This window comes from Pteronotus mesoamericanus, unplaced genomic scaffold (genome assembly GCF_021234165.1).
Source record: "Pteronotus mesoamericanus isolate MK-2021 breed Mesoamerican mustached bat unplaced genomic scaffold, CSHL_Meso_final contig_177, whole genome shotgun sequence".
NCBI lineage: Eukaryota > Metazoa > Chordata > Mammalia > Chiroptera > Mormoopidae > Pteronotus > Pteronotus mesoamericanus.
Genome location: NW_026555073.1, coordinates 6,648,352 through 6,663,032, shown reverse-complemented (window position 1 = coordinate 6,663,032; position 14,681 = coordinate 6,648,352). Strand labels below are relative to the sequence as shown.

The window sequence follows — 14,681 nt, the reverse complement described above, 5'->3', positions numbered from 1 at the left end:
AATTTTTAAAATATTTTATTTTTAGAGAGAGGGGAAGGGAGGGAGAAAGAGAGGGAAACATCGATGTGTGGTTGCCTCTCACATGTCCACTACTGGGGACTCAGCCCACAACCCAGGCATGTGCCCTGACTGGGAATCAAACTGGCAACCCTTTGGTTTGCAGGCTGGCACTCAATCCACTGAGCCACACCAGCCAGGGCAACAATTTTGTAAATGTACATGTAAGTAGCATTAAGGTCATTCACAGTGTTGTGCAACAAACCTCCAAAATTCTTGTCACCTTGCAAAACTTAAACTTTATATCCATTAAACAATAACTATTACCCCTTCCCCCAAACCCCTGGCAGCCACCACTCTACAGTATTTTCTGTCTCTATGCATTCGAGTACTGTAGGTACCTAATGTAAGTGGCATCACACAGTATTTTTTGTGACTGCCTTACTTAACTTAGCATAATGCTCTAACAAGGTTTACCTGTATTGTGTCAGAATGTCCATGCTTTTTAAGGCTGAATAATATTCTATTGTATGTATACATCTTTTATTTTCCTACTCACCCATCCATGAACATGTGGCTGCTTCTACTTTTTGGCTATTGGGAATAATGGTGCTATAAACGTAGGTGTACAAATACCTCATTGAGATTCTGCTTTTAATCTTTTTGGATATGTATCCAGAAATGGGATTGTTGGATCATACGGTACTTCTTTTTAATTTGAGGAACTTCCATACTGTTTTCCATAGTGGCTGCACCATTTTAGATTCCCCTCACCCAACAGTGCAAAAGGGTTCCAATTTCTCTGCGTTCTTACCAGCACTTATTTTATGGTTTAATTTTTCTTGATAGTAGCCATCCTAAACGGGTGTGAGGTGCTATCTCGTGGTTTTGATTTGCATTTCTCTTTTATGACTGACAGTCAGTGGTATTTTTCCCCCTAACTACACCCAGGAAAAGTTGAGAACACAGAGTGAAACAGATGTAAGACACAAGATTCTGAAGAGTAGTCTCTTGGCTATTGTTCTCGCCTCCGTTCTGAATAAAAGCCTTTCTGGGAAGCCATACCAGGAACTCCTCCCTTCTTCGGAAACCTGCATCAGCCCCTGTGGGAAAAGCCTCTCTCCTTAGGACCCTCCTCCCAGAAATCTATAGGTCAGGAAGAAACCAAGGTCGATTAACAATGGTTTTCATGTCTCCAGGGAGTATTAATTTACATCTCCAAAAGAAACCCAATCCAGAGGGAATTTGCAGTAAATGGGAAACCTGTAGGCATTTCCTTGGAATAACTTTCAGTAAATCGTTTCCCTCTCCCGGGCATGTTTTCTTTAGCAGTCAAATGAAGGGGCTGATTAAAGGGTGTCAAGGTCCTTTTGGCTTCAACTGTTCATGGTATTAGCATACTATTAGAGGTGTTGATCTCATCCTTGCTTACAATTGGGCGGAACCCACTTAAATCAAGATGTGATAGTAACATTGGTTTCGAGTGTATCCTTTCTCAAACATTTCAATACATATTAAACAATTTGCAGTTTGTCTCCACAAGCTTTTCACAATTTCCTCATGAATCTGATTAGGAAACATCCTACATTTCAATCGACTGAACACCAAACCTGAAAATCACAAATTATATCTATTCAAAATTTAAATACCTTTCCTATTTTGCATCATAAAGCAGTAGTGGCAGAAGGAACACTGACTGAGGTGATAGATGATTTAGTCCCCTGCACTCCTATTAGAATAAAGTAGGTCCAGAGAGGTTCATGGGACTTACCTATGGTCACATACCTACACAGAAACAGAGTAAGGACTAAAAGCGATATAAAAGCCAGATGTCTTTACTTGCTATCCAGTGTTTCTACTCCGTGTTTGCAAATGTATTGTTGTCCAGTCTCATATAACTTGATAATCTGTCTGGCTGTTTCAAATCAATTATTTAGTACCAAAAGGGAATTATCTACTCATGGTGTTCACTGACTGGGACAAAAGCGAGTTCAACCGATACATCTGCTTGGCTGTTTTGGCTAATCTAATGGATGACAACACTCATGAAAGATGATGTATGGAATCCTGGAAGAATGCATCTCACCTCAGAAATACGGAAGGAAACTGGCTTACCAAATTCACTGTCATTAGGATAGTAAGAAATTTAACTGCAATTTCACAATGGAATATGCTAACGTTACAAATACTAGTTTAGTGTTTTTAAATTCACCCCTCTTTAGACATTAATTAAAAAACTCAGCATTTAGATTGTAAAAGTTTATTGATATGGTCAAAAAGCAAACAAACGGCCAGACATTTGGTTATCTTTGCCACTACAATGTGTCATTTTTAATAGTATTTTAACAATGCATAACAAATAATATTTAAACCATTACTAGAAAAGTAAAGTAAGAGTCTACTTAAGGCACTTCAGATGAAAGCGAATTTCAAAATTTTCACAAAGGCAATGCTAACACGATTCTAAGTGTAGTAAATCTGCCTTCTACAGATCTTAGCCAGAATGCAACTTTTCTCATTACAGAAAAAGACTGTGCTCTTACGGGAGATAAAACAAATGTAAAAAATGGTCATTCTTTCAATGCTCATGGCAAATTGTCTGGAGCTAATACAGATTACATGGCAGTAGTATGCCCCTGGTCAGTCTGCACAAATCAGGGCATCTTCATACAAGTCTCATAAGAATCACAGCATGTTTATTTGGCCTGAGACAAGTACAAGAACAGCAGATAAGGAATCCAGAATCACACAATTCACAGGGGAGTAATTAACAAAAAGTGGCTCCACTAAAGAGTAAAAGTTAGACTATATCCCTCCACCCACCAAATCTACTAACAAAAAACACATCAAAAAAACTTTTAAAACATTTCTTTTTGACACTTATATCCATCTTTTTCTGCAAACTCTATTGTATAGGACTTCTAGATCACATGGAAGATTTATTAGATAGTAAATAGTAGCAGACAGTCACAGTATTATTTTAATTCAATACTTCTAAGATTTAATTTTTTTTCATGATCATAATTCTTGTATTTCCATAATAGTGGCATTTCGGTATACTCTTCATCACTATGGGGAGGTTATAGCTAGATCTAATGATAACCATCATGTTTCATTCTTCACAGAAATTAGGTTAGCATATATGGTTATTTCCACTGACACAAAGAGAGACAGAATTCAAAACAATAGATCTTTAAATGTTTAGTTTGTATCACCACTTAAAGTGGAGAATAAAGGCTAAAATAATAGCAAGCAAAGAACAGCTTTCAAAAAACACTGACTTCCTATTCACAGGCAACCATTCAATATTCCACGACTTCCTTTTCCTCATCTTGGGGAGTACTTTTCCTAAACGCAAGGATTATTGAAATATGTTTAACTGCAATACAGAGACCAAATTAACCAGATGAACCTATTTTTCTCCTCTTAGGTACAAATGAAAGAAGTGACTATCTCTAATTTGCAGAAACATTTTAGACCATTTTTAAGTCACACTGATTTTTAGCACTAAACTACATTTTGATTATAGAGTGTCCTGCCTTAAATAAAACCATGGAGACAGAACGCACCTGACATCTTTCCAAATACAACGTCGTTACTTCCATATTCATGCAGAAATCATAATCCTGTATTGAGAGATGCTTTTTAACATCTACAGCTACCAAGAAGCATAGAGAGCCAGCGCTGTATTTCAGTAGGAAAGATGGAGGAGGAGGACACGCTAGTCTTTTTTTGTCTAAAGGCTAGACACGTTCTCTGAAGAATGGTGTTCTATTCTCAGAAGACCACAAAGCGTATATGATTTCCCAAAAGGAAGAATGTGCAAAAGTATACACATCCATGCAAAAATGGAAAAGCTAAGAATGGATTCCTGATGTAGTACTTATCTGTAACAGGTGTAGGTATATGCAGGAACACCTGGTTAGGACTCCCCCCCACCCCACCCCGTACCCACCTTTGGATAAAATAAAATCATATGGCCAAAAGTTAACTGAAGCAGTTTTGAACCTTGTTCTCATTAAAATGGAGTAGTAGTTTAAAAATTTTTATGTTGTTCTTAATACTACTGAATTAAATGTTCCATAGTGTTTACTGGGAAGGGAAGGTAAAGAAAAAAATTGTATCCAAATACTTCATGATTTTGACAGGAAATTGCTGTTAAGGCACTACACATCTTCTTTGGTTAAATGATTAACTATTTAAATCACTTGAAAAAAAGAGGTAATACAAAATACACAAATTGCGTTCTTCTTTTCACACACGCCCTTTTTTCATTTTTCAATTTCCAGTACTCCAGTGTCTGCATATCGCTGGGATCCTTTTTAGCTCATCAGAAAGCTGAAACGAAAATATATACCAAGCTATTAGTCTTTGAAAAAAGGTAGGCTTTATTTTTAATAAATACCTTGACTTTGACAGAGTAAAGAGTGTTTCAGTGCATGTATTGGGTTGGTCAAAAAGCTTGTTTGTTTGTTTTTTTCTGTAAGATGGCTCTAGTAGCACTTAGTAAGTCTTTAACTTCATTTGAAATAGTTCTGTTAGTTTGTATTGTGACAGCTGTTGTACCAGTGCATTAAAAAAAAAACACCAAAATTGGTGAATTTTTGTGTAGCCATTTTAATATTGAAAAAGGAAGAAAATACACATTTTCGGTGTATTATACTTTATTACTTCAAGAAAGGTAAAAATGCAACTGAGATGCAAAAAAAGATTTTTGCAGAGTAAAGGCAAAGTGCTATGACTGACTGACTGTGTGGAAAGTGGTTTGTGTAGTTTCGTGCTGGAGATTGTGCTGGAGATTTCTCCCCGGACGATGCTTCACGGTCGGGGGAAGACCCTTTGAACTTGATAGCAATCAATTACAGATATTAACTGAGAACAATCAACATTATACCAAGCAGGAGATAGCTGACATACTCAAAATATCCAAATCAATAAAATTATGGTGAAAATGAAACATGTGTCTTTTATTTTACAGAAAAAAATCTGAATGGACTTTTGGGCCAACCCAATATAACGAACTTTGAGTATTGATGACAAAAAGTGAGAAACCCTGACATACTGAGATAGTCTTAGGAGAAAAGGAAACAGACAAAATGTCAAGTTAAAATATCTCCTGAAAGTAGACAACAATTAATAACTGAATTAACCGTAATGATCAAATAAGTAACAGAAGTCCCAGCAAAATTTACCATGCATCCCGGTTAATGTTCTACAGAGGTTAAAGTATTTTAAAATATACTTACAAAGAACACTAAGAGTATATACAACATTTGTAAGTAAAAAAATCAAAGTATTAGTAGGTTTTAGTCTTAAATAAGTTTGCAAGAAAAAATGCAAGATTATGTTGTTCACTGATCAAAAGGCATCTAGGAGTGTCACAATGTAATGACCAACCAGGAAGTTGTTCAAAATTATCTACTAAAACATGAAGAATGAATTTATGTTTAAAAAATATCACTTAATTTACTTTACCTTTGGTGTTCATAATCCTTTATACAACACAACAATGGTGTATTAAAAGAATAGAAATTATAGTACTTGGTACTCAGGTTATACAACTAAACTTAATCACAATAATCCCAATTATGAGGGGGGAATCCTCCCAAAAAGCCCGGGGATTATTTATAAAAAATTGTGTATTTATTCTTACATGTTTAAACTTCAGTCACCTTCAAAGTCCTCTCCATTTAATGCAATACACCTACTGAGACTTTTTCCCATTGCTCAAAAATAGTTTCTGAACTCTTTAATTTTGATGCCTTTTAGTGCTACTGCTGTTTTTTGTTTCATCTCTTCCACATGGTCAAAACATTTCCCTTTGAGGGTTTTCTTCATGGGGGAACCAAAAACGAAAAGTCACTTGGGGCAATCGGGTGAATAGGGAGGGGAGGGCATAGGAGCTATGTGGTTTCTTTGGTCAAAAACTGCCGAACGCTCAGCACGGTGTGGGCAGGTGTGCTGGTGAATCACCCATGATGAAATGGGCAAAGGCACTGAGAGTCTTCAAGAAAATTCACTGAAGCTGAAAGCAGCCTCTCACACCACCACCAGCTGGTCCACGGATACAGATGAGACTCACCCCGTGGGGAAGCCTGTAGTACAAGGGACCCACCCTCCAGAGAATACTTCTGAGGGTTTTTTTTTGGGTCCCCAGTCCTATGTAGGTACATGTCTCTTAGATATTAACAAAGTAAAATCAAGAATTCACTACCAGGAGAGTAATTTCTTCCCTGAGGCTTAGAGATTTCTATGATGTTTCAAGGTGTTCTTAAACACTCTTTCGTAAGTTCTCTACAAAATGGGTTTTAATTAAATGTTCTGTTTATGGTATCTAAAATGCCCTGAAAAGTAGAAGTGAGAAGTCTTCAAAACCATTTTAAAAATAATTTTCTCCTCAAGAGGTAGTATAGCATGCAGACAAGGAACTGCGTTGGGTAGATATGGTATAAGATGTTCTATACATTGTTTTATACATTTCTAGCTTAAGTCAGCTGATGTTAGAATAACCCTGAAAGATGTTCCTGAGGAGAAATCACAAACTACTGTCTGTGATTTAAGATATCATAAATATCTTAAATTAATTTTTTAAAGCAACATACCTAAATTAAATTAAAGACTATCTGTTTTAGAAGTTAGAATAGTCTGGAGGTAAAGTAGAAGGAAAAAAACCGAAAATATTATAAAGCAACATAAACTCTAATCTTTGTAAGTATAGGTAATCGCTATATAAATGAACAGTAATCATACCTATATGGATATCCATGATATTTAGATCTGAAAATAGAGAGCAACCAACTGAAGAATAATACAACAAGTCCAATACCAGCCACACACATTACTGCAGAAAAACAAAAGCAGAATAAAATGAGCATGTTCAGTGTTATGAAGAACCAGAGCATAAATTTCAGCCTACAGCGCAGAGTGAAAAACAAGAGCTATAACTTATGTGTTAACTTCAACTTCTTAACACTTTCCACCCCCATTCTTTAATCTGCTCGATTCTGCCTTCCCCTTTAGCATGTTCTATTATGACAGAGTAGCTTCATTTACATAGCTGTGCAATTTAATTGTATGAACTAATGAATTTCTTTAAAGACAGTTGAGAATTGTGTTAAAACATTTTACCACTGTCAAGAAAAACCACTTATTAAACTCCTTTTAAACCCTTAAAAGTGGCCTTATTGCATTATTGATAAATATTCACTTAGAGACATCTAATAATGTGAGTCTCCCCTGAAAGTCCTTTATCCACGCACAGGTAGCTACCCGGCCTGTGTGAGGAACTCATTCAACGTGAAGACCTCGTTTTAAATGAGGGGGAAAACCCCTGATTTCTTGCCCCTAATTCCTAGCTCTCTCCATTAATCTCATATGCTCTGGTTTAGCACAGCAGTTAATAACCTTAACTCTAGATACTGACCCCACAATGCTCAAGTATGACTCCCATATATACATGGAGACTCTGAGCCCCCAGATAAGACTGGCTAAGAAACATAAAGGTAGGGATGTGAGAAGCATGTGTGCTACAGCAATGCAAGCTCTCGGGAAATATATTTATTGGCCAATGCAAAAAACAAATTTTAGTTTTCTTACATTGAGGGAACAATTTTTTTTCCTTTTTTAATTTTCAAACGTGATTAGTGGCTAAAATGTAAAAGTTAAACATCCTTTCCTGAGTAATGATGCAGGCTCATTGTAGAAGTCTTTCTCCCCCCTAATTAAATGCGCGCGCGCGCGCACTCACACACAGTTATCACTCTGTATATGTTTTTATTCTCCTTTTTTTCATATATCAGTTCTGGGTACACAGTAAGTGCTAAAGAAATTTCTATTATTATTTATGATTATTTCATTAGGTTAGAATCTTAGAAATAGATCAAAGAGTGATTATTTTAATGCTTCCAAAATGTTTGACAATTTAAATTCATGCCAAGAGTGTAGTACCCAGATGGCTTTTCTCCCAGTAATGAATACTGAAATAGGCAATTTTTAAAAACTCAGGCAATTAGCCCTGGCCAGTGTGGCGCAGTGGACTGAGCGCTGGCCTGTGAACCAAAAGGTTACCGGTTCGATTCCCAGTCAGGGCACATGCCTGGGTTGCAGGCCAGGTCCCCAGTAGGGGGTGTGTGAGAGGCAACCACATATGGGTGTTTCTCTCCCTCTCTTGCTCCCCCCCTTTCACTCTGTCTAAAATAAATACATAAAGTCTTAAAAAAATTTAAAAACACCCCAGGCACTTAAAGGATGTATATTAACTGAATAAAAAATTGATACGTTATGTTTTCCAATGTGAAAATTCATTTTAATGTAGCAAAATAAGGATCTTCCAAATCTGAAACCCAATGTTATCGTTTTTTAATTTTTACTTTTTTAATTTTTAAAAAAGATTTTATTTATTTTTAGACAGAGGGGAAGGGAGAAAAGAGGGGAGTGAAACATCAATGTGTGGCTGCCTCTCGCGTGACCCCTACTGGGGACCTGGCCCATAACCCAGGCCTGTGTCCTGACTGGGGATCCAACCGGCAACCCTTTGGTTCATAGGCTGGCACTTAATCCACTGAGACACACCAGCCAGGGCGTTTTTTTTAGAAGAAAAAGTGAACCGACTTTATTTAGCTAGGTTAATTTGATGAAATTTTAACTTTTTAATCATAAAAGGAAAAACTCTGACTGAAACTGATGTCATGTAAGTATAATTAAAATTACACTGTTGACATTTCTTTGCAACAAATACCAATGTGTGAATATTCTAATATATGAAAAGTGAATGCAAAACAATAGGAAAAGGACTAAGACACTAATTGGTAAATGGCAGAAGATAAAAAGACCTTTTGTAGGAGGAAAATCACGACAGCTAATAAACATTTAGGAAAACATTTAACTTTATGACTTAAATATTTAGTGTAACTTAAAAAATTAGTGTAATGTAAAAATATTTAAGGTTGCACCAATAAACAAAATACAAAATAAAATAACATTTCCCCCTTATCTGACCAGGCAATTAACACACATGTACACACACTTTGCTAACAAGGTTAGCTAATGCTGATAAAGTTACAGTGAAAGCATTCATAAATATCACTAGTAGGAATCTGAATGATTAAAGATACCATTTGGGGAAAGAATTTGGCCTCATCAATGTAAAACACCAAGAAAATTGACAATACATGCAGGAACACACAGTCATTCTACTACTGGGAATCTACCTGAAGAAATTAATGTGAAAGGAGGACAAAGCTTACTATCCCATGATAGTTACTAAAGAAGACTTTATCATAATGAAAGAAAAAGCTGAATGCTTAACAAAATGAGACCGGTTAAGTAAATATGTTACAGTATAGAGCACAAATTTAAAATTATGTAAAATATTTTAGTGAATTATTTACCTCCAGGTAAAAAGGGGAAGTATAAAATTCAAAATTTTATACTAGAGGTTTAAAGATGTTTTTACAAATGGAAAGAACTAGCTTATGCCATTAATTAGTTTTTTAAATGGTGGAATAAAGGATAACTCTTTCCTCAAATGTTTTATATTCCTATCCCCCCCCATTTTCTATAATTAGGATATATTACTTTTAAAATAGTAAAGAAGTAAAATAACTTACTTATAAACAAGAACAGAAGTCATTAAGAGGACATTGTGTTTTCTCTATTAAAGGCAGAACTGTCATATGATATGACTTACTCTTTCGCTTTCCAATATCCATGTCAGATGTAGCAGCTTCACATAGAAGTACCATACCTAAGGTAACCCCACCATCTTAAAAAAATTGTTTAAGGAAAAATTCACATAGACACAAAAAGACATTCTACGTCAATATTCCTAGTCTTTTCATAAAGATTAGAATATATAAATCTACAACATTTAATTACAAAGCACTGTAAATAAGTAAACTTGCCTCTAAATAGCATAATTACTTACTATGAGGATGTGATAAAAATATCAAGGTTGAAAAATTACTTTATTTGTAAAAATCAAAGTTGACATTTTAAACAAAGGTGCCACTATAACTTACAAATGAACTATGAATGTTCATGAAATAGTACTTTGATATAACACTGTTGGACAGTCTTACAACTTTTGCTTCAACCCAGTACACTTTTTAAAATATTAAAGACATTTTGAATAATATTTCAACCACCCTCCAAAAAAGGACACACTTGAAATCTGCACCATTTAGAGAGAAGAGCAATTAATTTTTACTTGAAAAATAACTTCCCAAAAATTCTCCAGAATTTCAACAATTAGCCTTTAAAGTACAAGTCACTACCTAATTTTGTCCTAGTCTAATAAAAAAAGAAAATCCCACATGCCATGACCTCGCTGTTATTCAGCCTAATATAGAAGCTACATAAATACAAAAGAGATCTATCAAGCAAATAGGTAACACAGAGTATGGTTGAATGCTAAAATAAACAAAATGTAGTTTAAAACAAACAGAATGTGTTCTAGCAGAAAGGAGAGATTCACCCTGCAGTCTGGTTAATACAAATGGCAAGGAAAAATGCCCAAATTAATTATACATACACACATGTACACTGTATGCTTTGCATGTGGGTGTAATTAGGGAGAAAGGAAAAAAAAAAGGTGTTCAGTTAAGGCCTAAATTAAGAACTAGCTCTGTAATTTGCTAGTCATCCCTTCATTGCCACATTGCACTTTCTCTGCCACGGCCTCGTGTTAGGAGTGATGCCCATTCCTCATGTTTTTAGTTGCTTGGCCAAGTCATCTTCTCCAGAAATTATTTTTTTCTTACTGAGTTCTTTAAATCCAGGCACATGTAAAGATTGATCATTTCTATAGGCTTTGGCTACAGAGTACTCTGATTAAAGGTTGACACTTTTGTACTTCGAATGGTTTATTTCTGTATCATGGTTTACATGCTTTTTCTTTGAATGAACTTTCCATCTTGCTATACCGCCAAGGCCTCTCTGTGTTGTTCTCAGTTACACCAGGAGCTATGATGTATTTCCTTGTGTATGGCTTCCTTTCATTTATTGATTCTTTAAACTTTTACTAACACTGCATACTATATGGCAGTCAATGCCTACTATATGCTGGAGTTACAAAGATGGACAGAATATAGACCCTTCCTTGGACAAATTTATACTCTAGTAGGGGGATACAATGAAAGAAATAATAAATAATTAAATAACCACGATTAAATGTTACCCTGGGATAACGAAACAGGAAATAGAGGAGGTGGCATTTCATACCCTATGAAAAAAAACTAGGCTACTAGAAGAGCTAGTAGAATCAAAGTACGTGAATACAGGATGAAGGCAAAGATATTTGCGTAAAAGGAAACCTAATTACAAAATTGTGGGAAAATGTTTAAACTACCTTGATTATTGTCGTCCAAGGTAGATTTTAAAAATGACCTATAAATTTTTGCCTATTGAATTAGTAGTTAACAAAAATGAGAATACAGAACAATGGTGACGACTTGCCAGGGATATCAGAGCACATACACATTTCTGGCAGCAAACCTCCCTCCCCTTTTCTAGCAAAACCCTTTTGGAAAACAATTGGGACAAAACATGAGGAGCAAAAGACAGATTCACACACACTGTTTCAAATCTTACTGCTGGAAATTTGGAGATATGCCAAATTATTTTTATATCTAAGAAAACATTCTTTGCAATATTCAACAAGAGAATAACTGAATTATGATATATCCATTATACAAACATTGAGAATAACTATTTTTTTCCTTTTCCTTGCCTTACTTTCTTATTTCTCTGTAATTCTCCTCCACTTTTATTTTTTTTAATTTTATTTTTATTTATTTTTAAAGAGAGGAGAGGGGAAGGAGAAAGGGAGAGAAATATCAATGTGCAGTTGCCTCTCACGCGCCCCCTACTGGGGACCTGGCCTGCAACCCAGGCATGTGCCCTGACTGGGAATTGAACTGGTGAGCCTTTGGTTTGCAGGCTGGCACTCAATCCACTGAGCCACAGCAGCCATGGCTCTCATGCACCTTTATAACTCTGAAGGTCATACAATTCGATACAGAAAATGCTATTACATTAAGAAACTGAACTACAGGCAAAGTATGTCTTTAAATACAAAAAAGGGAACTCCTCCCTTGCCTAATCCCAAATGTACATATGAACAAAGAATGCAGGAAGGTATGCAAAAAAAAAAGAATATAGTTTAATACTAGTGTTTTAGACTATAGGTAAAAAATTTCTACATTGCTAGTTTATTTTTTATTTTTTTCCAAGTATAACTATTATTATGATTAATATCCTTATCAGACAGGTAAAAACAATCTAAAAAATCATTTCTGAGTTTAAAATCAATTTGTAGTTACACGGACTTTATCAATTATTTAGGATAGCACCTACTTTATTTTTTAGATTTAAATATATTTAATGTATGATTCCATTTATGTAAAGTTTGAAAATTGGTCAAACTCACGTGGAGGGATGCTCTGGGATGTGAGCAAAGTTTTATTTCTTCATCTGGTGCTAGTTATAGTTGTGTTCGTTTCATGAAATTTCATCAAACTGCACGCTTATGAACTCTAAACTTTTCTGTATGAATATAATCCTTCATATTAAAAAGTTTGAAATAAAATTTTAAAACTTGCTCAGTAGAGCAGGCAACTCATATAATTTGCTTTATTAATCATGCAGTACATTGTAAAATATTAAACATGATGAGCATGTGGATATTTCCCAAAATCATTATTACTTAGTAGTAGTCCCATTATATTAATTCTTATCAACATTAAAAAATTGTTAATCAAACTTTTGAGTTTTGAGTCTTTAGGCTTTGTGTCCAGTAAATAAAAGGCAGGGTTTAAGTCTTCTACAAAGTTCCCTACCGTTAAGAAAATTAAATAGCTGTATTAACTATCTCACCATTATGCCTCATACACTACTAAAGGCGCTTGCTGTCTTGTAATCTGCATACATTTGTGCGTCCCCAGTACTACAAGCTCCTCAGACAGACCATGCATTCACAGTGTCTAGCAAAATAATTGCCCAGGAAACATAACCTTCTCCATCAACCACTACAACTAATGCAAAACCAAATTAGAGAAAAAAAATATCACCATGAAAAAAAATCCTATTTTGTATCCTATTAACCAAGTTTATAAGAAACTCTATATTCCAACAGGCTTACAATCTTGTTCCAAATGTACGTGAGACCTTAAGATGTTTAACCTTTAGGCAGAAAGAAAAAGTAAGAAAATTCCAATTTCTTAAACTTACATAATATATTAAAAAAATTTAGGACAAAGCTTAAAAACCAACAGACTGAAAATCAATTAAATAACATGTTACAATTTTAGCTGCCCTTCTGCTCCATTGTTCAATTTCAAAGTACAATTAATTGAGATTACTTTCAGATACTGAAAAATTTCCCAGGTATAATAATTGGTCAATCCACCAAACCATAACCATTTTCAACTTAAATTATGACATAATTTTTAAAAAGTCAGACACAGAAAGACAACAACTGCCATATGATCTCTCTAATTGTGGAATCTAAATATATATCTAACCAATATATAACCAAGCTTTCAGATACAGAGAACGGATTGGCACTTGCCCAAAGCAAGTGGTGGGAAGTAGGAGAAATAGATGAACTGTGTTTTGTTTTTTACTTTAAATAAATTAAATAAAAATAAGTAAATTTTAAAATTTGGAAAAAAAACATAGGTTAATATTTTTCTTTCAATCTTCTTTCTCAGCATAGGGACGAGTTACCTACTAATCTTTTCAGCTCACCAGCCCATGGCTAAAAAGATTAAATCCCCTGACTCCAGGCTGAGTTTTTTTAAAAGATTTTATTTATTTACTTTTAGAGAGAGGGGAAGGGAAGGAGAAAAAGAGGGAGATGAACATAGACAGGCCGCCCCTCTCAGGCCCCCTACTGGGGACCTGGCCTGCAACCCAGGCCTGTGCCCTGACGAGGAATCAAACTGACAACCTTTTGGTTTGAGAGATGACACCCTGACTACTGAGCCACACCAGTCAGGGCCAGGTTGAATTTTAAGCAGTAAATTTATTTTTCCATATAAAATTATTGCTTTAAGAAAATGTCATTTTCTCAAATGGTGCCCCTCAATTAAAACCAAAAGCTTGATTTTTTTTTCCCAGAATGCTTCTCTTAAAATATCTCCATTAAATCACTGACGTACTAAAATAAAATGGGGAAAGATATGCAGGGGTGAGCATACGTAGGTTTTCAGTTGTTCATAATAAATAATACAATAAATAAATAATACAAGAATAAATGGTTTTGTATACTCACAGCTGTAAATCTACTTTTGCTCATGCTTGAACACAAATATTTACTAAGGGTGGTATTTCCAAGGGTTTTGATTTCTTCCTTTATTCTTTTTTTTTTAAAGATTTTATTTATTTTTTAGAGAGAGGAGAAGAGAGGGAGGGAAACATCTGATGCACCAGAGATACACCAACCGGCCACCTCTTGTACACCCCCAACTGGGGACCTGGCCCACAACCCAGACATGCGCCCCAACCGGAAACCAAACCGGCGACCCCCTGGTTCACAGGCCAGCACTCAATCCACTGAGCCACACAGGCCGGGGCTCTTCCTTTATTCTTAATACTGTTTTCTAACTCAATGAAGAAGACTGTTCTCTAAAATCACAGACTGATTCAAATGAAACATTCCATTCTTGCCTAGAGGATCAAAGTCA

At 35.3% G+C, this 14,681-nt stretch overlaps 1 protein-coding gene across 1 annotated transcript in view; it reads right to left on the bottom strand.

Moving 5' to 3' along the window:
* Window positions 1-2,295: 2,295 nt before the first annotated feature.
* MAGT1 (magnesium transporter 1) overlaps window positions 2,296-14,681 on the bottom strand; it is a 33,082-nt gene continuing 20,696 nt past the window's right edge. The window contains exons 8-10 of the mRNA XM_054566662.1: window positions 9,686-9,760; window positions 6,748-6,838; window positions 2,296-4,335 (exon numbers count right to left, since the gene is read on the bottom strand). Of these exons, the coding sequence (XP_054422637.1) occupies window positions 4,320-4,335; window positions 6,748-6,838; window positions 9,686-9,760 (182 nt within the window). The 3' untranslated portion in view covers window positions 2,296-4,319. The remainder of the gene's footprint in view (window positions 4,336-6,747; window positions 6,839-9,685; window positions 9,761-14,681) is intronic.